Here is a 25729-nt window from a genome sequence, read left to right as displayed (position 1 = left end):
AGAATGGGCATTTTTATGCACTTAAATGTTGACCCTAGATATCACCCATCTCTGTAGCAGCCCCGTTTAGTGCAGGACAGACTCATGCACCCACCTTTTCACTTGTGACTTGATCATGGTATTTTTGTTCCCCAGGGAGAAGTCTTGTCATAGCAGTGGGCTCTGACCCTTGCAGACAAAGACAAAATGGGACTCAAATGCTGGAACTTGAACAGTAACTCGCACCCAAGAGTTGTCTCAGGAGCCCAAAGGACCATCAATGTCGATTTTTTTTTTCAGTCAGTCTTGGAACACTGGGAAAGTTTCAGAAGGCTGGAGAAAAGCTAATGTTGTGCCAATATTTGAAAAGAGCACATGGGATGACCTGGCTAATTATAGGCCTGTCATTCTGATAATGTAGCAGTTGATACAGAACTTGATTAATAAAGACTCATCAGACGGTATTATCATTATTGCCTGTGAACCTGGTGTATGGAAAATAGATCCTATCAAACTAACAATTAATTTTTTTATGAGATTACAAGTTCATTTGATAAATGTCATAGCGTTAATGCAATAGACTTCTCTAAGGCGTTTAACTTAGTTACCGCATGACATTTTGATTAAATAACTAGAATGATATAAAATGAACATGGCACACAGCAAGTGGATTAAAAGCTGGCTAAATGCTAGGTCTTAAAATGTAATTGTAAACGGGAATAATCATTGAGTGGGTGGGTTTCTCGTGGGGTGCTGCAGGGATCGGTTCTAGGCCCTATGCTAGTTAAAAAAATTTCAATTACCTGGTGGACACATAAAATCTCAACTGACAAAGTTTGCAGATGACCCACAAATTGAGGGAGTGGCAAATGCTGAAGAGGAGCAATCACTGATACAGAGCGATCTGGATTGTTTTAACATGGCTAAATGTAAATGCACACACGTAGGCCCAACGAGTGTAGGCCGTAATTACAGGACAGGCAGGGGCAGCGAGTCGCATGGGCCCGTGGTGCCCAGGCTCCAGCAAAGTCAGGGCCCAGGGGCTTGGCTCCACCAATGTCTGGGGCTGGGTCTCTTCCCCAGCCCTGCTTGCCACCCCCAGTGCGCCCGCTCCCCCGAGCGTCCCTGCCTCCCTGCAGCTCCGCACTGCGCTCTCTCACAAGCCACTGCCGTCTACAAGGGAGTGGCGCCAGGGGCAGGCTGAGGCAGCTACTGCAGGTGATCTGCAGAGGGAGGAGGTGCATGGGAGCCCTCTCCCCGCCCCCGGCAGGAACTCCGAGTTGACTCGGGGGGGGGGGGGAGGGAAGGGCTTATCGTGGCTGGACCTCCTGAGCAGTAGCCAGGGGTGGGGGGGTGACGGGGCTGGGGTGAGTGTTGTGCCGGGTAGGATCCCTCCTTCCATTCCCCCCGAGCTCGCTGCTGCTGGTGGAGAGAGGGCTGGGGGGAGTCCTTCTCTCTGGCCCCCTGCCCCAGCCCCAGGGCAGCCTGCCTGCTGCACCCCAAACTCCTCATCCCTGGCCCAGCCCCATGCCCCGCACCCCCTTCCACACCCCAACCCTCTGTCCCAGTCCAGACCCGCACCCAGCATCCAAACTCCCTCCCAGAGCCTGCAACCCAAACCCTCTCCTGCACCCAAAGTCCCTCCCAGAGCCAGCACCCACTCCTGCACCCGTGCCCCAGCCCAGAGCTTGCACCCACCCCCAAAATCCCTCCTAGAGCCTGCACCCCTCCTGCACCCAAACTTCCTCCCAGAGCCTGCACTCCAAACCCCCTCCTGCACCCAAACTTCCTCCCAGAGCCTTAGGCAGGTGAGTAGAGAGGTGGGACTTGGACTCATTCTGGGCACCACCAAAAATTATACAAACCTACCGCCAGGGCCGGCTCCAGACCCCAGCGCGCCAAGCAGGCGCGTGGGGCGGCATTGTCCTGGCAGGGCGGCATTTGGCTCCGGCGGACCTTCCGCAGTCATGCTTGCGGGAGGTCCACCGGAGTCCCGGGCCGAGCGGACCTGCTGCAGGCATGACTACGGACGGTCCCCTCTTCCCGCGGCTCCGCTTGAGCTCCCGCAGGCATGACTGCAGGGGTGCGCTGGTCCCGCGGCTTGGACGGAGCTCCCGCAGGCATGCCTGCGGATGCTCCACCGGAGCTGCGGTACCACGGGACCATCAGCAGGCACTTCTGCCCCGGCCGCGGGACCGGGGAAGGGCGGCGCGAGTGGCGCAGAGCGCCGCCCTGCTTGGGGCGGCGGAATTTCTAGAGCCGCCCCTGCCTGCCGCTCCTGAGGACAGGGGACTATATTCTGGGCAGCTTGAGACTGAAAAAGATTTGAGCTTTGTGGTGGATTGCTCCCAGGGCAATGCTGTGGCCAAACGAGCTAATGCAATTCTGGGATGCATAAAACAGGGCAATCCTGAGCAGAAGTGGAGGGGTTATTTTACCTCTGGGTTTAGTACTGGTGCAACCACTGCTGGAATCCTGTGTCAAGGTTTAGTGCTCACAATTCAAGACGGATGTTGATAAATTGGAGAGAATTCAGAGAAGAGCCAAGAGAATGATTAAAGGGTTAGAAAACCTGTCGTATAATGATAGATTTAAGGAGGAGCTCAATCTATGTAGTTGAACAAAGAGAAGGTTGATCAGGAATATCTAGATGAGGAAGAAATATTTGATAATGGGCTTTTCAATTGAGCCGAGAAAGGTCTAATGTGATCTAAGGGCTGGAAGGTGAAGCTAGACAAATTCAGACCAGAAATAGGGTGAAAATGTTTAGCAGGGAGGATAATTAACCATGGGGCCAATTTACCAAGGGTTGTGGTGCAGTAACTCCTCACTTAACGTTGTAGTTCTGGTCCTGAAAAATGCTACTTTAAGCGAAATGATGTTAAGCGAATCCAATTTCCTCATAAGAATTAATGTAAATGGGGGGGGGTTAGGTTCTTGGGAAGTTGTTTTTGCCAGACAAAAGACTGTACTTTATATATAAGTTTTGAACAATTGAATACTGTACACAGCAATGAGAATTCTGAAACTTGGTTGAGGTGGTGAAGTCAGAGGGTGGAAGAGGGTAGGATATTTCCTAGGGAATGTCTTACTGCTCAATGAACTCGCACTTGGCTGAGCTCTCAAGGGTTAACACGTTGTTAATGTCGCCTCAGACTCTACAAGGCAGCACGAATGGAGGGGGGGAGACAGCGTGGCAGAGAGAGACAGAGGTGTCCGTGTGTGTGACATGCATTGCTCCTTTAAGTACGCTGACCCCACTCTAAGGACAATGCCTTTTTAAGTAGATCAGCAAGTTGAGACAGCAGCTGCTGCCAGCAAGCTCCCTTGGTCCTGAGCCCTGCAGTGTCCCTCCACTGCTCTGTGTAGATGGCCCGATGGGTAAAGGAGTGGGGGGGAGGGGGACACCCTGACATTAGCTCCCCTCTCCCCCCCCTCCCCCCGCACAGCAAGCAGGAGTCTCCCGGGAGCAGCTCCAAGGCAGAGGGCAGAAGCAGCACATGGCAGTGGGGGGAGGGACAGCTGAACTGCCCACACAGGGAACTTAGGGGAGCTGATGGGGGGCTGCTGGTCCACCCTGGTTCCAAGCCCCCACCAGCTAGCTCCAACAACAAAGCAGGTGGTTGCCAAACAACGTTATAAGGGAGCATTGCGCAATTTTAAATGAGCACGTTCCCTAATTGATCAGCAATGTAACAACGTTAGCTGGGAGGACGTTAAGTGAGGAGCAAAGAGCCCTGTGGCACTCGATAGACTAACAGATTACTCATAGACTCATAGACTTTAAGGTCAGAAGGGACCATTATGATCATCTAGTCTGACCTCCTGCACAACGCAGGCCACAGAATCTTACCCATCCACTTCAATAACAAACCCCTAACCTATGTCTGAGTTATTGAAGTCCTCAAATTGTGGTTTGAAGACCTCAAGGTGCAGAGAATCCTCCAGCAAGTGACCTGTGCCCCATGCTGCAGAGGAAGGCGAAAAACCTCCAGGGCCTCTGCCAATCTTCCCTGGAGGAAAATTCCTTCCCGACCCCAAATATGGCGATCAGTTAAACCCTGAGCGTGTGGGAAAGACTCACCAGCCAGCACCGAGGAAAGAATTCTCTGTAGTAACTCAGATCCCACCACATCTAACATCCCATCACAGACCACTGGGCATACTTATCTGCTGATAACCAATGATCAATTGTCAAATTAATTGCCAAAATTAGGCTATCCCATCATACCATCCCCTCCATAAACTTATCAAGCTTAGTCTTAAAGCCAGATATGTCTTTTGCCCCCACTACTCCCCTTGGAAGGCTGTTCCAGAACTTCACTCCTCTAATGGTTAGAAACCTTCATCTAATTTCAAGTCTAAACTTCCTAGTGTCCAGTTTATATGTATTGGAGCATGAGCTTTCGTGGGTGAAAAGCCACTTCATCGGATCTGAAGTGGGTATTTACTCACGAAAGCTCATGCTCCAATACGTCTGTTACTCTATCAGGTGTCACAGGGCTCTTTGCTGCTTTTACAGATCCAGTCTAACACGGCTGCCTCTCTGATAAGTGAGGAGTTACTGTAGATTCTCCATCACTGACAATGTTTCAATCAGGATTGGCTGTTTTTCTGACAGATCTGCTCTAGGAATTATTGTGGGGCAGCTCTCTGGCTGCTGCTAGGCAGGAGGTCAGACTATGATCACAGTGGTCCCTTCTGGCCTTGGAATCTCTGAACCTACACACTGAGGAGTCCTTGTGGCACCGTAGAGACTAACCAATTTATTTAGGCATAAGCTTTCGTGGGTTAGAACCCACTTCATCAGCTGCATGGAGTGGAAAATACAGTAGCAGGTATAAATACACAGCACATGAAAAGATGCTCCCATCTTTACTACATGATTAACAGTCCCTTCTGGTCTTGAAATGTCTGACTGGTGGGAAGATGCTGCAAACCATGGGGGCAGTCAGCGAGAGTGACAGATAATCTTGTTCCATCCTGGAGGGTTCAGTCTGTGTGTACCAGCCAGCTCCTGCCAGAACAGAAATGCAGCCACCTCTGGGGTGGAACGTAGCAGCTGTATAACTGTGCACAGCAGTGCTGCATGGCCACGCTGGAGAGGGAATGAAAAACAAAGCTAGTATTGAATGGAAGCTGTGAGGGAGATTCAGAAAGACTGGCCAGACCGGACTCTGACTGGCTCCTTGCTCTTGTGCCAAATACCGCAGGCTAGCTGGTGAGCGTAGGCATTCAGGCCCTCACTTCCCCCAGCAGGGGCACAGCCCCACCTGAGCCAGCAGCGCCCCTCTGGGCAGGGGGAGAGGGGAGGTGGGGAAGGGCCACAGGGGGTGCAAGGGGAGGAGATGAGGGGTGTCCTGGGCGGTGAATGAGGGGGAGCAGGTGGGGGATGGGACACAGAGGACCATTGAAGGGGAGGGTCAGGGCTGAAACTTGAGGGGGGAAGGGGTGCTGGGAGGAGGACCAAGATGAAGGTGAGGGGGGGTTGCTGGGTGTGCGGGGGTAGGGGGCTCAATGGGTGGGTGGGAGTGAGGGGAGCTAGGTGTGGGGACTGAGAGTGTGGGGGTGGGTGGCAGTGAGGGGGCTCTCAGGGGAGGGGGACTGGGAATGTGGGGGTGGGCGAGAGTGAGGGGAGGGGAGCTCTGAGGGGAAGGGGGCCCTGGGCTATCTGAGGGGAGAGGATGGGAGTGGGGAAGGGTCTCCATGGGAGGGGCTCTGGGGCTGTTTGAGGTGGGTGGGAGTGGGGGGAGGGGCTCTGGGGGGAGGGACCCTGGGGTTCTGTGGTGGGGGAGGGGGCCAGTGGGTGGGAGTGGTTTCTGGGGGAGGGGCCCTGGGGCTGTATGACCTGAGTGGGAGTGAGGCGGGGTCTCTGGGGGGAGGGGCTCTGGGCTGTCTGAGCTGGGGGCGGGGTCTCTGGGGGAGGGGCTCTGGGCTGACTGAGCTGGGGGCGGGGTCTCTGGGGGGCGGGGCTCTGGGCTGACTGAGCTGGGGCGGGGTCTCTGGGGGGCGGGGCTCTGGGCTGACTGAGCTGGGGCGGGGTCTCTGGGGGGAGGGGCTCTGGGCTGTCTGAGCTGGGGGCGGGGTCTCTGGGGGGAGGGGCTCTGGGCTGACTGAGCTGGGGGCGGGGTCTCTGGGGGGCGGGGCTCTGGGCTGACTGAGCTGGGGCGGGGTCTCTGGGGGGCGGGGCTCTGGGCTGACTGAGCTGGGGGAGGGGCTATGGGGGCGGGGGTCTCTGGGCTGACTGAGCTGGGGGCGGGGTCTCTGGGGGGCGGGGCTCTGGGCTGACTGAGCTGGGGGCGGGGTCTCTGGGGGGCGGGGCTCTGGGCTGACTGAGCTGGGGGAGGGGCTATGGGGGCGGGGGTCTCTGGGCTGTCTGAGCTGGGGCGGGGTCTCTGGGGGGCGGGGCTCTGGGCTGACTGAGCTGGGGCGGGGTCTCTGGGGGGCGGGGCTCTGGGCTGACTGAGCTGGGGGAGGGGCTATGGGGGCGGGGGTCTCTGGGCTGTCTGAGCTGGGGCGGGGTCTCTGGGGGGCGGGGCTCTGGGCTGACTGAGCTGGGGCGGGGTCTCTGGGGGGCGGGGCTCTGGGCTGTCTGAGGGAGGAAGGGTTGGGTCGGCGGTGGGGGGGGAGTGGCCCCTCCCAAGCGGAGACAGCCGCCGCTCGGCCCCGATTGGTCCACGTGAGCGAGGCCGGGGGGGCGGGGCCGAGACGTGGCAGAGCGAGCGCGGGGCCCGGGGGGCGCGTCCCCGCGCCGGAGGCCAATCCGCGGGGCCGTGGCGCGCGCCCCCATCCCCTGCCTGGCTGCCGCGGGGGCGCGCCCTGGCTGTGCGCTGACTCGGCGGGCGCGGCGCGCGGTGACGGGCGGCCCCATGGCCTCGGCGGGCCCGGCCGGCGCGGGGCGCTGGGAGCTGGTGCGCAGGGGCCGGGGCCGGCGGCCCGCGGGGGGCGCTGCCGGGCGCAGGGCGCTGCAGGAGGCCAACAGCGGCCGCCTGCTGCCCTCGGCCTGTGAGTGGGGGCGGGGCGGAGACCGGGGCGGGGGAGCGGGGCTGGGTCCCCCGTGGGGGGGGTGCGGGGCTGGGCCCCCCGTGAGGGGGGGGTGCGGGCGGGGGAGCGGGGCTGGGCCCCCCGTGGGGGGTGTGGGCCGGGCGGGGGAGCGGGGCTGGGCCCCCCGTGGGGGGGGGTGCGGGCGGGGCTGGGCCCCCCGTGGGGGGTGTGGGCCGGGCGGGGGAGCGGGGCTGGGCCCCCTAGGGGGTGCGGGCCGAGCGGGGCTGGGCGGGGGAGCGGGGCTCGGCCCCCCAGGGGCTGCGGGCCGGGCGGGGGAGTGGGGCTCGGACCCTCAGGGGGTGCGGGCGGGGGTGGGCGCGGCGGGGGAGCGGGGCTCGGACCCTCAGGGGGTGCAGGCGGGGCTCCAGCCTGCACTGGGGGGCTCAGCACCAGGCCCTGTAAGTGAGAGCAGGGGCCGGCCCTGGGGATCAGAGCTGATGCCACCTGCGAGCCGGGCTCGGCCCCACTGTACAGGAATTGGGGAGCCGGCCGTGGGCGCAGCAGGGCGAATGCTCTGGGGTAACTGTTCCCATAGGACTTGTGGGAGGCTTTGTTCTGTCGTGGGTCTGTTCTGCTCCCTCCAGCACCAGGGTGCACAGCTCTCCGCAGCACCTGGCGTCCATGAGACTGGCCTGTGGGTACCGCAGTGATGGGCATGCCAGCAGTGCCTGGAGCGGGGCCGAGTCCTGCCCCAGCCCCCGGGTGGGTGGGAAGGAGGGATGCATGCTTCCTTACATTAAATGGTCACTTGCCATGCAGCCCACCCTGCTGCCCAGGGCTCAGCCTGGAGGGAAGGAGACTGACCTCAGTGCCAAGCCTCTGTACAAGGGAGATAGTGGTTTGTTTGTTAAGCAGCTGTAGTCCCTGACTTGTAAAAGTTTTATTCACTTAATACTGGATTTGCTTTTTTATGGGGTCTGTTTTAGCCGATGTGCTTCATCCCAGTACATCTGCTTCTACTTGAGCGGCCTCTACTGTCTCAGCCAAACTGATCACTTCCCTGTTTTTCTTATTTGTAGCACCTATCACTACATCAGACACCATCTTTGAGCTGGGGTTTGAGAAAACCGTGAAGAAGCAGAACAAAGAGCAAGTGCCTCCAGCCCCTGCCCCTGCCCCTGAGCAGCATCACAAAAAACAGAACATGGGGAAAAGTGCTAAAAAGTCAACTGCAGTCGATGCAGGACTCAAGCAAGGCAAATTCCGAACGCTGGAGGATGCACTGAAAGCTGTGAGTTTTGTACCTCCTATTACTGAAGCAGAAGGGCGTGAAGAGCAGTGTATCAGCAGTCAGGAGTTTGTAGATGGGCCTGCTCATCTCAACTCATCCTGGTGATGTCACAAGAAGCCAGGCCCAGAGCTGCCGCAGAGCATAGGGTGCCCGTAGTCTCCAACCCCAATGTTAATGTTTCAGAAGGTGAAGAGCGGCACTTCGTTTGTGTAAAATCGAGCTGTCAGAGATGTGTGCATTAGTGTAATTAAGCGTCAGCTATTTGCACAGTGCTGTCTGAGACACAAGTTTAGTCCTTTGCTTGAGGTTCTTAGCTTCCAAAATTCAAACACTGATGAGGAAAGATGCACTGGAAGATCCGTAGGAAAGTGTTCTCTTCATTTTCCCCCCCCTTTCCATCTTACTTTTACTACCCACTGTTAGGGTTAGGGTTAGGGTGGGGAAGTCATTTGACTAATGCGTGCTACAGTGGCAGGTTGCATGGAAGAAGTGAGCCCTCAGGCAGGTTTTGAGGGGTGTGTGTTGGGTATGGGGGCAAGATGGTGCACTGGGACTGAGATTTTGTTCCGTTTATAGGAGAAAATAGGGTGGTGATGCTGACAGTTCTCAGCAAGCAGTTCACCATCCTGGAACACTGCATGCTGGGACCTGTTATCTCCAGGGTTTGCACCTCCATATTAAAGACCAGGGTGGGCACATGCTGTGTTGTAGAAATCTGTGAAGTTCATCTTAAGAAAAGCAAGGTGGTGAAATGTGGGAGTGAGGTGAAAAGGGATCAGGAAGAATGCAGGGGGCTAAAAGAATCATGTAAGGGAAAATGAAGAGTGGAGAAACATGTCTCTAAAGAGAAGTTCTGTGATCTCACAGGAATAAGAAAAGTCAGAGGATGTAAAGGGAAAACAGCTTTCGGAAGAGCTAGCTAGTAATTTCAACTGGATGGGAGCAGCGGAATGTAAAAACCGAGTACACTAGAATGTGAAGGTTTCTGACCTCCCACCTCCTGTGCTGTTCTCTCTCTGTTGCTCCTCCATCTTGGGGCCTCGGATAGTGACTGTGATGGATTCAGAGCTATAGGAGATTGGGCATCACAATCTGCTCCACTAGTCTGGACGAGCAAACTACGCATGTGCCCTGAGGAGCAGCATTCCCTTCTGCACCAGTTCTGGAAAGTGCCCATCTTACCTCTTCCTAGAATTCAGATTTCAGAGGCTGCTGCCTTTGATGTGCCCTAGTCCTCTGAGCCAAACTGTTGTTTTGTGGTTCACTGTTGCACTGCCTGAATAAGCGTCTCTGCAAAGCAGTAGGGCCTCTTTGGAGTTTTAACATACGGTATGTATTGTATGACTTTTAAACCAACCTTTGTACTTTTGGATAATTTAAGCACTATGCCCGGATGTACAGACACTCTTAACCTGTGTATTATATAATTTTAACATTAGCTTTAATAACAATGTTAAATCTTGATGAGGAAAATAGGATAGGGAGTGTACTGTCTCTGTCCCAGTATCATCATTCCAGTACTACCAGTGCAAATGAGATGAGATAGGGGCACTCCCGGCTACTGCCTTGGTGTGTCTAGTGCCATTCTTAGAGGGCACGTTGATTATTTGAAGTGAAACTTGTCTTCCTTTTTAAAAACCCAAACACCTTGTTGCTATGACAGGCCAAAGCCCAGGCTGGGACTTTCTTTTTGTTCTCTGTTTGCACAGCGCCTCGGCCAATGGGGGCCTGGCCCATGACTGGGGCTCCTGGGTGCTCCTGTAATCCCAGTAATGATGACTGACAATCCCAGTCCTGTTGTCTGCCGCGTGAGTGGAGCGAATGATCTTGTCACTTGGTTGGCAGAAACGTGATTGCAAGAATTAGTTCTGTTTTTCTCCTTTGCGACAGGCACTTGAAGTTGTGTTGCTCCTGCAGGCAGGAAAGTCCCTTCAGACCCCAGCAGGCTAGAAAGGAAGCACTGGCTTCTTTTCTGCCCACTTCTCGTGCTCTCTGGGAGGAACTCTACGAAGGCTTCACTGCTGGGAATGTTCTCTCACATCTTGTTTATCACACCTCTTGGTGAAATGGGCTGCAGTTCAGCTGGTGCGAGCTTGACATGTTCTAAGTAAACCTGCTACAGTGTTTGTCTGCCTAGGTGCTTATACAGTGCCCATTGGCGTGGTACCTGAGTGTAGACTGACTCTCTCAGAAAAGCCAAACAAACAAGGATTACATTGAAACTTGTCATGGCATAATGAAGACCTGGTACACCAGCTGTCTGCTGGGCTCCTGTATTCAGTTCTTTCTCTTTAATCTAGGTTCTTACTCCATGCTCATCATAGGGGTATCTGGTACATTTCTGTCGGAGAAGGACGTTACCATTTACATTTGATTTCTGGTTTAAGCCAAATTCACGTTGTACGTCAGTGTTAATTGTGTTTGTGTTTTACAAGAAGGATAGAAGTTAGGCGTTAAAAAGAGCAGTCCAAGCGGAATGAGTGTGGAAGGGGATAAAGAACCTGGCTTTTAGACTAGAAGTTAGGATGCGTACATAGCTGGTCCCTGAGGGTGCAGTGGACTAGATGTTTAGTTCTTGCACAATGATCCAGTAATGTTTCCAGGCAAACAGGCCCTCCTGGCTTTGGGCATGTTTACAGATGTAGCAAGAGATGGTCCCTGCCTTGAAGAGCTTCCAATCTAATTTTAAAACAAGATGTGCCAAATAGGCAGAGGGTGACAATGGTAAGAACGTATCTTGAAGTAGACTAGTTATTGGCCCACTGTGCTGGTTTTGGGTTGTTCAGACAAGCAAGGAATCTTGCTAACAAGTCATTTCCTACCTCCAGGTCTCTGTGCAGGTTCACACCCCAAAGTGCACTGATTCTGACACAAACACAGTTGTGCATAGTGGTAAGTGTGTACAACTCAGCATGGTTGACTCTCAGACTTCTAGGGAAAATGCAGCTACATGCCATCTCATTATCTTCAGATTATGCCTTTGGTAACACCTGTTTTTCCCCTTGCCAGTTGGTGGGATGCACAAATTGAACCAATTGGCCTTGTAATTGAAACTTAGCAAATAGTTCTGTTGCTGCAAGAAATAGTCAGGTCCAGCTGTGACTCCCTTTCAGCTGTTGGCTTGCTAGTGCTAACAGGTGCAGAAGGTGGTGAAAACATATTTTAGTCACCAGCTCTGACTTGCACCTTCTTGCTCCCCATGAATATGAAAGTTCTGTGTAGTCTCTTTTCAGTTTAGAACAGTGTTTTATTTTTATTTGCTTTACTGACTTCAGTGTTGCTATAAAAATCTGTTAGTTCTGGACACGTGCTCAGGTCCCTGCATATTTTTTATTCTTCTCTTCGCCCTCAGCACGGGGCTTCACTAGTTTTGATAGTTTCTATATAAAAAACCAAAACCAGATCTTGTGTGTCCATGCAACTGCTGCTGTTCATGTCATGACGCAAAGGATTGGCGAGTGCGGGGAGCAGTGATGGTTGCGGGTCTGGGAAGCCTGTATGGCCTGTATTGGAAATGCAGGGCTCTTTTTTGCACCAGTACAGATGGAAATTCAGTTCAGCTGCCTCTTTACACGATCCTCCTGAACTAACTTATATTTCAGATCTCGCTTTTCCATACCGAGGGTAGTTAGGTTTCAGAGCCGTTCTCTGACTCTCAGATTGAGATTTTATACCATGTTCTTTGTGTGTCTTTTACAGCTTGATTTGACAGAACTTCAGAAGGAGCTGGATAAAAGTCAGAATGTGTTTCCTGAGAACCCATCTGTGTGGGTTAAAGACCTGGCTGGATATCTAAACTACAAGCTGCAGACCCCTCGGAGTGACCCCACGCTCAGCCAGCATATTCCTGGTCAGTGACTCTTTAAATAACAAACTGTCCAGTGTGAAATGCTCGAGTGGCATGAGAGCAGTAAAACCTCATCCTGATAGCCATGCTCTCGTCTTGCATGTTGCTTTACAAACGCTGATGCCAGCCTGCTAAGACAGACATTTTGGTCAGTTCTGATGCACCCTTGAGCTAGGCAAAAATGGGCCCATAACTCAACACCCACGGGTGCACTCAGAAAAGGGGTTGCAGTGGTGGAACCTGTGGTGTAAACAGGACCCAGGCATTTTTACCACTCTCCTCAGAGCAGGTCTGCGTGACATGGTGCTTAAAATTAGCCAATCTGCTTAATAGCTAGTGGTCTAATCATCACCATAAGGAAACTTTCAAATTGTAACTCTAAGATACAGGTCTAATTTTAAACCCAAATTGATCCCTTCCTTACAAACCTGCTCCCATTTTTATCTTTGCATATTTACGTCACAGAGGAAAAATCTTGAACCTGAGGTTGAGTTAATACACAATATGCTAAAGAAAACCAGCGCTCATCAGGGCTGTAGTTCTGTTGTAGTTCTGTCCCTCATAGGCACAGATCATTGTCCTGGCGGGTGAGAGCACAAGATGGGGTGTTAGTTGGTGTCTGCTACAGACCATCAAATCACAGCAGGGAACCAGATGTCAGCTTCCTTATGCACCTGTCTGTAATGTGTAGCAGAAAAAGGTGCATAATCACGGGGGAGTTTAGTTTGAGTGACACATGTGGGAGGTCTCATGCTGCCAGTAGTAAAAAATCCTTGAAATTTCTCAACAGCACAGATGACAATTTCCTAATCCAGAAAGTTGCAGCCAACCCGGGGAAAGAAATTTCTACATTAGACCTCATCCTAACAGATAGAGAGGAACTGATCACAGAACTAAAAATTAATGGTAGTTTAGGTACAAGTGATCACATTTATCATGCGCAACCAGCATAAAGTCCAGGCTAGTAATATACATCTTTGGTGCTTTAATAGGGCCAATTTCACAAAGCTGAAAACAGTTATGAGCCAGGTCAGCTGGGAGGAAGAGTTTAATCAGAAAAATTTAATCATTTAAGGACACTTTACTACATGCTTCCAAAGGCACAATCGAGGAAGAAGGCCGTGCTGATTAAAAAAAAAAAATTATCTGGTTTAGAAGGGAAGTGAAGGCAGCTATAAAATAAATAAATATATATATATATATATATATATAACAAATAGAAGAAAGGGTAAGTTGACAGTAATGAATATAAATCAGAAGTTAAAAATTGTAGAAAATTTTTGATCAGGGAAGCCAAGGGACACAAGGAGACATCTATGGCTGTAGAGTTCAGGACAATAAGGAGTTTTTAAAATATATTAGGAACAAAAAGAATCCTGACAGTGGTATTGGTCCACTACTAAATGGAAATGATCAATAATGCAGAAGAGACAAAACTGTTCAATAAATATTTCTATTCTGTATTTGGGGAAAAGACACATGATATGGTCTCATCATATGGTGATGACAGCACTCTTTCCACTCCACTGGTATCTCTGGAGGATGTTAAACAGAAGGTACTACAGTTAGACTTTTTTAAATCAGTGGGTCTTGATGACTTGCATCCAAGAGTTTTGAAAGAGCTGGCCATTAATGTTGATTTTTCAATAAGTCTTGGAGCACTGGGGAAGTTCCAGAAGATGGGAAAAAGGTTGCTGATGTGCCAGTTTTTAAAAAGGTAAACGGGATGACCCAGGTAACTACGGGCCTGTCAGGCTGACATTGATCCCTGGCAAGATAATGGAGCAGCTGATACAAGACTATTAATAGGGTAATATAATTAGTGCAAAGCAACATGGGTGTATGAAGATCAATCCTGTCAAACTAACTTAACATCTTTTTTTATGAGAAGTTTATTTGCTCAATGTAATAGTGTTGAGATAATATATTTAGACTTCTCTATAGGCATTGGATGGCACCCCATAACATTTTGATTAAAAAACTAGAATGATATAAAATTAACACTGCACACGTTAAATGGATTCAAAACTGGTTCACAGATAGCTCTCAAAATGTAATTGTAAATGAGGTGTGTTTCTAGTGGGGGATCCTGCTGGGATCAGTTCTAGACTGTACACTCTTTAACCTTTTTATCAATGACCTAGAAGAAAACATAAAATCATCACAGATAAAGTTTGCAGTTGACCCAAAAACTGAGGAGGTGGTAAATATTGAAGGGGACAGGTCCCTGATTCAGAGCTATCTGGGTCTCTGCTTGCACCCAGTTTACAAAAACAATGTGCGTTTTAATACGGCTAAATGTATACATTTACCGTATTTATCGGCGTATAACACGCACAGGCGTATAACACGCACCTTCATTTTAAGGGGGAAATTTCAGGAAAAAAACTTAAATTTCAAATAAAGGACTTTGAAGCAAAATAAGGGTAGCTCAGAACTTGTTTTATTAATATTATTACCACTTATAAGGATGGTAGTAAGGGGAATGTGAGTGTTTTTTAAATTTTGAACCTTAGTGTCCGGATTTAATGTCCCCCTTGGGAGGGGGCGGCGGGCGGGCCGCGCCGTTCGCGGGGAGGGGGGCTCGGGCCGGGCCGCTCGGGAGGGGGACGGGGGCTCGGGCCGGGTCGGGCCACGCCGCTCGGGAGGGGGGCAGGGGCTAGGGCCGCTCGGGGGGGAGGGGGGACGGGATCTCGGGCCGCTCGGGAGGGGGTCGGGGACTAAGGCCGCTCGGGGGCTCGGGCCGGGCCGGGCCGCGCCGCTCGGGAGGGGGGCGGGGGCTAGGGCCAGGGCCACTCGGGGGAGGGAGGGAGGACGGGGTCTCGGGCCGCTCGGGAGGGGCGCGGGGGCTAAGGCAGCTCGGGGGCTCGGGCCGGGCCGCGCCGCTCGGGAGGGGGGCAGGGGCTAGGGCCGCTCGGGGGGGCGGGGGGACGGGATCTCGGGCCGCTCGGGAGGGGGTCGGGGACTAAGGCCGCTCGGGGGCTCGGGCCGCGCCGCTCGGGAGGGGGGCGGGGGCTAGGGCCAGGGCCGCTCGGGGGAGGGAGGGAGGACGGGGTCTCGGGCCGCTCTGGAGGGGCGCGGGGGCTAAGGCAGCTCGGGCCGGGCCGCTCGGGAGGGGGCTAGGGCCGGGCCGCGCCGCTCGGGAGGTGGGGGCTCGCGCAGGCCGGGGCTCGGGGCTCAGGCCCCGCCGCTGGGGGGGGGGAGAGGGCGGGGGCTCGGGCCACTGGGGGGGGGGCTAGGGCCGCGCTGCTCGGGAGTGGGGCAGGGGCTAGGGCGCCGCTCCGCGCCGCTGGGGGGGGGGGGGCGGCGCTTTTCTTTTCTGCCTGGGGCAGAAATCCTAGAGCCGGCCCTGTTAAGGTTATATCGGCGTATAACACGCACACATCATTTGCCCCCTATTTTCAGGGGGAAAAAGTGCGTGTTATACGCCGATAAATACGGTAGTAACAAGAATGCAGGCCATTTTTACGTATTGCATATAATCAGCTGAACATGATCTCCCAATGTGACACTGTGGCCAAAAGAGCTAATGTGATCCTGGGATGCATACATGTAAATCTCCAGTAGGAGCAGAGAGGTTATTGGCATTAGTGTGACTGCTGCTGGAGTACTGTGTCCAGTTCTGGTGCCCGCAGTTCAAGAAGGATGTTGATAATTTGGAGAGGGGTCAGGGAAGAGCCATGAATATGATTAAAGGATTAGAAAACCTGCCGTATAATGATAGACTCAAGGGGCGCAATCTATTTATCTTAGCAAAGAGAAGGTTAAGGGATGACTTGATCACAGTCTGTAAATAGTTACATGGGGAACAAATGGTTGATAATGGGCTCTTCAATCTAGCAGAGAAAGAGCCAATGGATAGAGGTTGAAGCTAGACAAATTCAGACTGGCACTACGGTAAATGTTTAACAGGGAGAGTAATTAACCAGTGGAACAACTTACCAAGGGCTGTGGTGGATTCTCCATCACTGACAATTTTTAAATTAAGATAATATCAGAGGGGCAGCCGTATTAGTCTGGATCTGTAAAAGCAGCAAAGAATCTTTTGGCACCTTATAGACTAACAGACGTATTGGAGCATGAGCTTTCGGATGCATCCGACGAAGTGGGTATTCACCCACGAAAGCTCATGCTCCAGTACGTCTGTTAGTCTATAAGGTGCCACAGGACTCTTTGCTGCTTTTAAATTAAGATAGGCTCTAGGAATTATTTTTTGAAGTTCTCAGGAGGTCAGACTAGATCAGTGGTCCCCAAACTGGGGGGTGTGCCCTGCTGGGGGGAGGGGAGGAGAGGAATGTTTAAGGGGGTGTAGGGGAACATTGGGGGGGTGGCGGAGCCCAGGCCAACCCCCATGGGGGGAGGGAGGGGCCCTTGCTCCCTCTCCCCCTTCCAGCCATTGGCCCCCACCCACCACCGGCTCCGCCCTCAGCTGTGGCGCTAGCCCTGGTTTCCAAGCAAGGCTCCCGGGGTGTGTGTGTGTGGAGCATGGACAGCGGTAAGGAGGGGCACGACGTAAAGGGGGTGGGGACCACTGGACTAGATGGTCCCCGTGGTCCCTTCTGGCCTTGGAATCCGGGGGCTAAAGGAGCAAAGTGCGGAACACGTTGACTTTGGCCTTATCTATGCTGGGCTTGCACAACATTTTTGATAGTGGCTACTGCTAGTTCAGCAGCCACCAGAGCAAACATGGAGACTGGCTTCCAAGCAGACACTGGATTGTAATCTTTGGATTTGAAAGCTCACTCTGCATATGAGCTGTGTGCTGGCACCCATCTGTTTCAGGTACTTTGCGTGTGCACACGTTATACAGAGCGAGATGTTTTTCATTTAACAAGTAGCTTTTCCTCAGTCAGCAGGCTTTTGTGTACCTCGAGGGTGGAACAGAATCATAAACCTCATCTGTGACACTGCAGATAAAGCATGGGGCACTTGCTTCATTTTGTATCCTTCTGTAATTCGATGTGTGTATACGCCAGTTAAAAAGTCACTGTCTTCGCACATGGCAGAGGATTGACAAATTAGTGACTTTCCTTAATCCGACCTGCTCCACAAGAGCCTACATTTTCTCACCTGCGGTTCTAAAATTGGACATCAAAGTTCCTGTATGGCCGTGGGCCTCAAGCTTTTTGTATTGGCAACCCCTTTCAGACAGCAAGCCTCTGATTGCGACTCCTCTGATAAATTAAAAACACCTTTTTATATTTAACACTATTTTAAATGCTGTTCAAAATGAATTTACATTTTCTCACTGCTTTTAAATTAAGACTAAAACACATTTTTATTGAATGATTGTGATAAGCGTAAAAGTTAATTTGTTAAATTACTGTTTAATACTGGGGAGGGCACAAAGAAACTTTGTCGATGTCACTTTTCACAGCAGACTTCGTGCCCCATTACTACCTTAACTTCTGCGCTGCTGCTGACAGAGGCGCAGCTACAGAGCCGGGCAGCTCTGAAAGCAGAAGCAGTCCCACCGCCAGCAGCAGCGCAGAAGTGAGGGCGGCAATGGGGCGCGAAGTCTGCTGTGGAAAGTGATATTTGTATGTTTGTTAATCACTTTTCACAGCCTCCCAGCTCTGAAAGCTGCACCACGGCCAGGAGAGCCTGCTGCCTTCAGAGGTAGGTGGCTGGAGAGCGGCGGCTGCTGGCTGGGTGCCCAGCTCTGAAGGCAGCGCTGCCAGCAGCAGCAGTAGTGCAGGACTGCAGAAGTAAGGGTGGCAATGCTATGCCATGGCACCCTTACTTCTGTGCAACGTTTGACACGTGTGCTGGGAAGGTTGGCTCCGGGGGGGGGCTAAGGCAGATTTGGAGTGGCTATTACCCCTGCCAGGGCTCCCCCCCAGCACCACCCCACCTGTGTGGCTGACTGTTACATTATAAATTACCTTTTTTGCTGATCTCAATGTTCTGATTGGTCTGCAGTTTAAAGCAGCTCTTCAGCTGCTGAACAGTCAAGCCCTCTAATGTTGTCTCTGTCCCACCTTTTTAGTCTCAAAACAACAAACCTGCGCGCACAATACCACAATCATCAGAGTCCAGCTTCCTGAAGGTGGTGATACCACAAACGTATATTTTGTTTAGGAACAATGGTTGCTTTGTTCTGTGTTTACGATACTTTTTGAAGTAAATGCACTACGTTGCGATGGAAAGGTGTGTGTAACTTTCGGAAACGCTAGATTGAAGTGATCCATTTGATAGCAGTTGTTCTCTGTTTTGTGCATATACTTGTGACCCCCACTTAATAATCTAGCGACTCCCACCTGTATTTTAAGAACCCCTGTGGTCCTTGCTAACCCACTTCTGGAGCACCGCGGATGCCTGGGAAACTGGGCTTTAATCATAGGCCAGCATGATTTGCTCCATTGGTGGGTCACTGTCTACCTGCAAGCAAGAATCTGAATACAAAGGTCTCTGTTCATCCATCTTGAAAGGGACAATTGTAAAGAGATTATTTGCAGGAGTCTCTTCTGCTTTATGCATTGCCAAACCACCGAGGTTGTGAATGCAGCACTCATTCCTGTAGATTAGAAGACAGAGGCAGAACTGCGATGTTTTTTCCCCCAAATCCCACGTGACTCCAGTGAAACAAGCAGTTAGAAAATAATCTTTTTATTCCTACTCTGGCATAACTGAGAATAAGAGTTGCTTGTTGACCCTGCATTGCACATGATCTGGGATTGCCATGTTTCCTTGAAGCCACTTGCAAGCTTTGATAGTAGCATGCATTAATGTGGGCCCATGAAATTCCCTCACACTTGTGTGTTCTTCTGGCTCCAGATTACCCCTACAGCCTCGTGAGCAAGGAGCTGAGAAGCATCATCAAGTCCCTGCTAGTGAAAGCCTCCAGCGCGCTGGAGCTCCTCTTCGACCACTGTATTTATACCATGTTGCAAGAGCTGGACAAAAGTCCTGGTAAGAGCCGACTGGCCCAGAGCCTGGTCAGTTCAGTGGGTCTCTAGGCTACAGGCACTGCCTGTGTTCTGTTGTTCCAAGAGCTGCTCGTGCAGGAAGCTCGTTCACAGGCCCAGCCTAGGGTTGAGACATTCTGGGGCTGAGGAAGGTTTTGAAGCTACAGGAATCTCTCTCTGTGTATTTCTGTTTATCACTAGCAGCCATCTTAATAGCTTGTAGGCGCGTGTACGGTAAAGCGTGCAGACTGCTGGGGGGAACCTGTTCTGACTGATTTCCATTTCTGATAATTGCAGCTCAGATTTGGGCTCTATTGGACTGTGGCAGGGAGGGAATTCCTGAGCTGAGAACGCCTCCCAGAAAATACCCTCCGCCCAGCCCCTTTTTTCCCTTGTATTTTTGGCATACACCAAAGCTTTCAAAAGCAAGCCTAGAGTGATCATTATATGATGCTTGCAGTGTGCATGCCATCATTGCTGGGGGGCTCCATGTCTTATGGCTGCAAAGTTTGCTGCAGTCCTAGTCTTCCCCCCCCCCCCCCGCACCCCCAACACCTGCAAACAGATCCAGAACCTGAGCTGCTGTTTAAATAAGAAAACCAAGAACATGTGACCAGCGTGTGAACTGATGCTGTCGATTTGTAAATCTGTGGGCTGCCTGAAACAATAGCTCTGAGAGGTGTGAATTGCCTCATTTGTCTCAACAAGTGTTAACTCTGAAACCTAAAGATAACAAAAATACTGACATTAACTATTTCACTGCTGATCATTTTAGCAGAGCCATTCTAGTCATGTGCTGATCCCACAACCGGAAGGAGCTTCCTGTGCTGCTTCCACCTTCACTTTTTAATTCACAGGGAGCTGCCACAGGTTTCGTGCTGCAGAGTGGCTGCAGTGCGCACAACTCGTGATCATAGTGAAGCAGTAAGGAATGAATGAGCTGCTTCTCGTAACCATCACCGCCCACTGTCTTCCTGCTCCCCTCCCCCGTGTCCCTTTGTAATTTAAACAAGGGTGGGGTTAGCCCCAGGCTGCTCCACTGAGTTACCCCGGGGCAGAATCTGTCTGGGAGCCAGCAGCAGCCACCTCTGCATCCCTTGGAAGCCTGGGCTAGGCAGGAGGTTTTTCTGCCCGGAGACGCTATTGGTGATGTTTTCTCAGAAACTTGGTGACTCTGTTGTGGAGTGAGTGGGTCAGGGGCTGCTGGGGATCACCACAGTGGGGGTGATTATCTCCCGCGGTGGGACTGTGCTTCCAGTCTAGCAGAGGCAGGTGTGTGCTCACAGCATGGCTGAGATCAGAGGGCGGGACCCAGAATGGGAATGGAAAGCAAGGAGAGTGGATCAGAAGGAAATGGACCCCAAAGCATCATGCTGGGCCCCCCCTCTGTTATGAAAGGGTTAGTGCGCGTGAGAGAGAGCGAGCCGCTGGACGGGAGCGGGTTGTGCGAACCCAGCTGGGTGTGCTGCTTGGCGGCGGATGAGGGGGGTAACCCTTCCATTTTTGGACATGGGGGTGGGGGGAGGGAGATGTGTTTAAAAGCAACATAACCTCCAACTGCTGGGACTCCAGCCTAGTCTGAGCCTGGTGTCGCGTGTTTTGCAGGGGAGTCGCTGCATGGATACCGGATCTGCATACAGGCAGTGGTGTTGGACAAGCCTAAAATTGCATCAGTGAATCTGGGCAAGGTGAGCGGAATGTGTGTGTCCAGCTACTAGGCTGGCCTGCTTGTAAAACCAAACAGCGATTCCCCTCCTATGCAGTGGGTCCTGCCGGTCCTTAGGTAATAATAGGAGCTATACCAATCTCCTAGAACTGGAAGGGACCTTGAAAGGTCATCGAGTCCAGCCCCCTGCCTTCACTAGCAGGACCAATTTTTGCCCCAGATCCCTAAGTGGCCCCCTCAAGGATTGAACTCACAACCCTGGGTTTAGCAGGCCAATGCTCAAACCACTGAGCTATCCTTTCCCTTCAGAAAGATCTCTTGCTTCGTGAGCCAGAAGGGATCTGCTTAGCTTAGTGGAGGGAGCCACGTTCCTTCTGAGCACCCCCATGTGCTGACCAGCATGCATAGAACATACTGATGGATAATTCAGATAGACCCGTGGGTCTCAGCCAGGGGTGCACAAGGCTCTTCCAGGGGGTACATCAACTCATCTAGAGATTGCCTAGTTTTTCAACAGGCTACAGAAAAAGCACTAGTGAAGTCAGTACAAACTAACATTTCTTACAGACACTGACTTGTTTATACTGCTCTAGATACACTATACACTAAAATGTAAGTACAGTATTTATATTCCGATCGATTTATTTTATAATTATATGGTAACAACAAGAAAGTAAGTAATTTGTCAGTACTAATGTGCTGTGACACATTTGTATTTTTGTCTGATTTCGTAAGCAAGTAGTTTCTATTTGAGGTGAAACTTGGGGGTACGAAAGACAAACCGGACTCCTGAGAGGGGTACAGTCGTCTGGAAAGGTTGAGAGCCACTGAGGTAGAGTGTATTCCTGACAGCCGCATTCCCAAAAGGGACGTGGTTGGAAAGTTTCCAGCGGGTAGAAATGGCCCACCGTACACAGGTGGATGTCAGTGCTCCCGCCCAGACACGTAGAGGCCCAGTAAATACAGGTGCCACTTCCTTGAAGAATCCCATTGCCGTCTAGTAGCCTGTTTCCCTGTTAGAGGGCACCGACTCTTGTCTCTGGGCCGGAGAGAGTGGAGAAGGACGTTTACCTGTTAGCTTTGCTTATTGCTCTTAAGTAGTGATGAGATCCACTTTTGTAATATCCCACTCACTCAAAGCAAACGACAGTGGCATGTGGGCCATGCGGTCACTACGGTTGTGCCCTGGGCTGTGGCTCTGTCTCGTGCTATCCCATTGCGCTGACGACTCTGTTTTTCTGGCCCATTATAGTTTGAACCCTGTGTTCCTGTGACCCAGCCCAAACCACAGCTTCACTTTTATGTGACCTCTCATGGTTTGTTTTAATTAATCCCTGGCCAGAAGAAGAAAAGGCGGGGAGTGGACGGGGCCCCTCCTGTGAGAATTGGATGGCATGTCTGAGTGCTGGAAGGCCACACTCTGGAAAACCTGGAGTTAGCTGGATGCTATGAGCTTCCCTCCTTTGTCCCTCCATAAAACTGCTCTTTGGCCTGGCTCCGAAGGTTTCTGTGAGCCACTGTGGAACAGGCAGTTTCTTTAATGAATGTTAAAAAATCCAACCCCCAGGCCTCCACAGTGACTCGCTCGGTTTCAATTTGGGACACAGCTGCCTGTGCTGCGCAGCGGCCGGGGGAGCTCGCTAAGGCCCTGTATTGGCAACAAACGGGCTGGCAGGCGTTTGAGCTGGACTTTTTTTCTGACTAAGTGTGTTTAGAAAAGTGAGGGGCTAATGGGACTAACAGCAGAGTCAGGCATATTGCATCCTGGGGCTGTGCGAGCGTCTCTCTCATACGGCTCCTGGGTATGCTTGCAAGAACTAGGATACTGGGGAAAAACAGGAGTCTCTTGCTGCCGCTCCTGGCAGGGTAGGATTGCTCTGCACCCATCCTTACTGGCTCTGTTCTGTCTCTGTCCCAGCAGACCCCCTTGAGAGCTGTCTGTCCACACCTGACTCCCTCTTTGGTTTCCAGCTTAGGTCTTTTCTTCTCTGCTGCTCCATTGAGCCTTCCAGATTCTCCATTCACACGTATGGATTGGAGCGAGTCCTTGTGAAGAGTCTGCTTCCAGCTAGGCAATGCCTGTGCTACGGGCGTGATAGTGGCACAGCTGCTGCACTGTAGCCAGCAGCCGCAGAACAGGTTATTCCGTTGACGTATGTGTCTCCATGAGCAGCAGTAGCTCAGTTGGTGGAAGCATCCTTCTGTCGCCCTAGCTGCATCTATACCAAGGGTTAAGTCGCCTTAACTGCGTCCACCCTGGGGTTCGGTTGCCTTAGCTGTGTCACTGGGGCGTGAGTGGATTTTGCACACCCCTGAGCGATGTCGTTATGTTGAGGAAGTGTAGACCAGGCCTCTAGATAGCAGTGCCAAATGCACAGGGCTACCGCAGCTGGCATATGGATCATAAAAACATTACAGAAAATTCCCACATTCGTTGAATAGGCATCACCTAAGAAGCATCAGTTATTCCGCCTGTAATAAGATGAAGCCCTGAACCATAAACCCTTGGTATCACATAACCATTTCTTCAGAAAGTTAGGAATAATTCCAGCTGTTGCATTCCTGAAAGGTTAAAATAATTAATTTACTGGATTTATTCAAAGTAAAGTTTTTATCTTGTTTTCTTTTTTTTTTCTTGTTTTGTTCTGTTTTCAGTTGCTTTATCTTTTGGAGGTTTCTGTAAAAACTCTAACTTTTAAAACAGAGACACAGAGCTGAAGTGGGGGGGGGGGGGAGGGCAACCTAGGAAGGTAGCGAGACCTGAGCCAAGAGAGATTAACTCCATCAAGGTATTTGAAAGTACAGGCAGCAGCAGCGAGTTTAGCAAACTGAGGGTACGTCTATACTACCCGCCGGATCGGGGATTGATTTATCGCATCTTGTCTAAACGCGATAAATTTATCCCCCAAATCGACGCCCATACTCCACCTCGGCAGGAGGAGTAAGCAGAGTCGACGGGGAAGCCGTGGTGGTCGACTCGCTGCCGTGAGGACGGCCAGGTAAGTCGAACTAAGATACTTTGACTTCAGCTACGCGAATAGCATAGCTGAAGTTGCGTATCTTAGTTCAAACCCCCGCGCTAGTGTAGCCCAGGCATGAGGAAGCATATAAAGGAAAAAACTTAACCAGTATGTAAAAATATTTGAGAAAGAAGATTATATTTTTAGGTATGAGCGCGGAGTGTGGTTCTGTGGGTCAAAGCAGTTGGGAACCGGCACAGTTGGGAACTGCACCCCTGGTTTTTATTCCAGCTTTGAGAGGAGATTGGGGGTAGTTACCTGCTCTTGTAAAACCTGAATTTGTTCCCCCAGTGTCTGTTGCTTTTGTGTGCCTGCCAAATGGGTGGTGGGGGTGTTCTGACAGGCACCAGTCTAGGTTCCAGTTTAGGTTTTACCAGAACCTGGCTTTTATCATAAGGTGGTGGTTGCAATGCAGTGGACCCCGTTTCATCTTTTAATTTTACTAGGGCCACCTTTTTCCACTTCTGTCCCCATTCTTCAGGCACTGGGTAGCCACCGGAGGCCTGCTGTTAACCACCAATATTTATAACAGGGGACGGCCCATGTATTGTTTGTAGGTTTCTTGCAGCTGTTTCCAATGTTTTATTCCGTTCCTGTGCTGGTTGTCTGTGGACTGCTTGCCGCCCTGCAAGGAGAGTGAGAGCAGCCCAGGGCTTTGTAGCATCTTCTGATTCTTTTAACACTTTCTTTGTTTCTGTTACTTGTCCCACCAATTTTGTGGCATGTTGTCTTAACCATTTAACAGCCATGGTTATAGTTTGCAATATTCTACATTTCAAGGCTACAGTCTCTGCCCTAGCCTTACAAATTTAATTCCATGTTTCTTCCCCATTATATTTTTTAAACTCTGTGGGGATTTGCAGGGAGGGGTTAAGGGGCTTCCCTAGCTCGTGGCTTTCTGTCATGTTAGATCGCGATTCCTACAGAGGAGAGCTCGCTTACTCACCAGATCAGCGGTTGGAGTCACCAGTGTTGTCAGACGCTACTGGTGTGGTGCTCTGCTCTGTTCAGTGTTGATAACAGTCGGCTGCGTGCGTGTTCCCTCTGTGTGCTGCCTCGGCTCTGCAGATCGCTGACACAGTAAACCCCGAGAGAACCCCCAAAGACCACAGACTCTGATAAGGTACCAAGGCACACGGCCAGGTTTATTGCCAAACTAAACGGTCTCTAGCTCCCTGGATCAGATGTCTACGGTTCTGCTAGTACATAGTGCCCCCTGACGATGGACCGGCTCAGTCAGTGGCGGGACTCTCCACTGCCCCCGAGGCTGGACAAAGACACTGCCCCAGGGGTGTGTTCTTATACACAGGTACAAACAAGTTACACATCACTCCTGACGTACTGAGGTACAACCCCTCTGCGTGTTGGGGTGCTGCCTCTCCCCTGGTACAGGTTGGTTCGAACAAACAAGTCTGTCCATCGTATTATCCTTTTGACTGTGTCTTTAGGATGGGTCTTCCTCATTATCTCTGTGGAATGTCTTGGTGCCGGAATGTTCTGGTGCCATCCTGGCCCGCGTTTATCCTATTAGTACTTGAGACCCTTTAGATATGTGTATCTGTCCAATTAGCAGCCTTCTTCTTGCCAGCTTCTGTGAGCAGGGCCTGCCTCTGGCTCACAGCTTAACTTTGCTCTATGTTAGCGAAGTCTTGACCATTCCTTTAGTTCAGGCCTCATCCCGGGCCTCTGATACCGAGGGTTTATGGGTCAGGGTCTCATCTTATTACACTGCCTTTCTGGGGCCATAAGTATTGTTCAGCTGATGAAACTGAGAATCCGGAAATGAAGAACTAGGCTGCTTTCCAAGCCTCTGAGTCAGGTTCATTAATGTGATTTGTTCAGCCTGCCTCCTGTCCTACACAGAGCTCACAGCTGGACTAAATCATCCGGCTGGCGACAGGGGCACGTAGGGGCAGCTTCTCATTTGTTTGTTTAAAAAAACGCCAAATCCTTCTAAATGACTGAGCAGGATCCTGCTGTGCTCCTAGCCCGCCTGTCGCGGCTTGAGCTTAGCGTACCCTGGCGCTCTCCAGC

General features: G+C 51.5%; 1 protein-coding gene across 3 annotated transcripts in view; it reads left to right on the top strand.

Annotated features, from left to right (window-relative positions):
* Positions 1-6587: 6587 nt before the first annotated feature.
* The window catches only part of TMEM214 (transmembrane protein 214), a 36210-nt gene continuing 17068 nt past the window's right edge, over positions 6588-25729 (top strand). The window contains exons 1-5 of one of the 3 annotated variants that reach the window (XM_045012088.1): positions 6588-6658; positions 8043-8254; positions 11954-12104; positions 18879-19013; positions 20615-20697. In XM_045012088.1, the coding sequence (XP_044868023.1) occupies positions 8168-8254; positions 11954-12104; positions 18879-19013; positions 20615-20697 (456 nt within the window). In that variant the 5' untranslated portion in view covers positions 6588-6658; positions 8043-8167. Of the gene's footprint in view, positions 6659-6827; positions 6985-7517; positions 7543-8042; positions 8255-11953; positions 12105-18878; positions 19014-20614; positions 20698-25729 lie in introns of those variants that run through there. The other 2 variants (XM_045012086.1, XM_045012087.1) reach the window with 2 other exon arrangements.

This window comes from Mauremys mutica, chromosome 3 (genome assembly GCF_020497125.1).
Source record: "Mauremys mutica isolate MM-2020 ecotype Southern chromosome 3, ASM2049712v1, whole genome shotgun sequence".
Lineage (NCBI taxonomy): Eukaryota > Metazoa > Chordata > Testudines > Geoemydidae > Mauremys > Mauremys mutica.
Note: the sequence above shows the minus strand (reverse complement) of the source record. Positions and strands in the feature narration are given on the sequence as shown.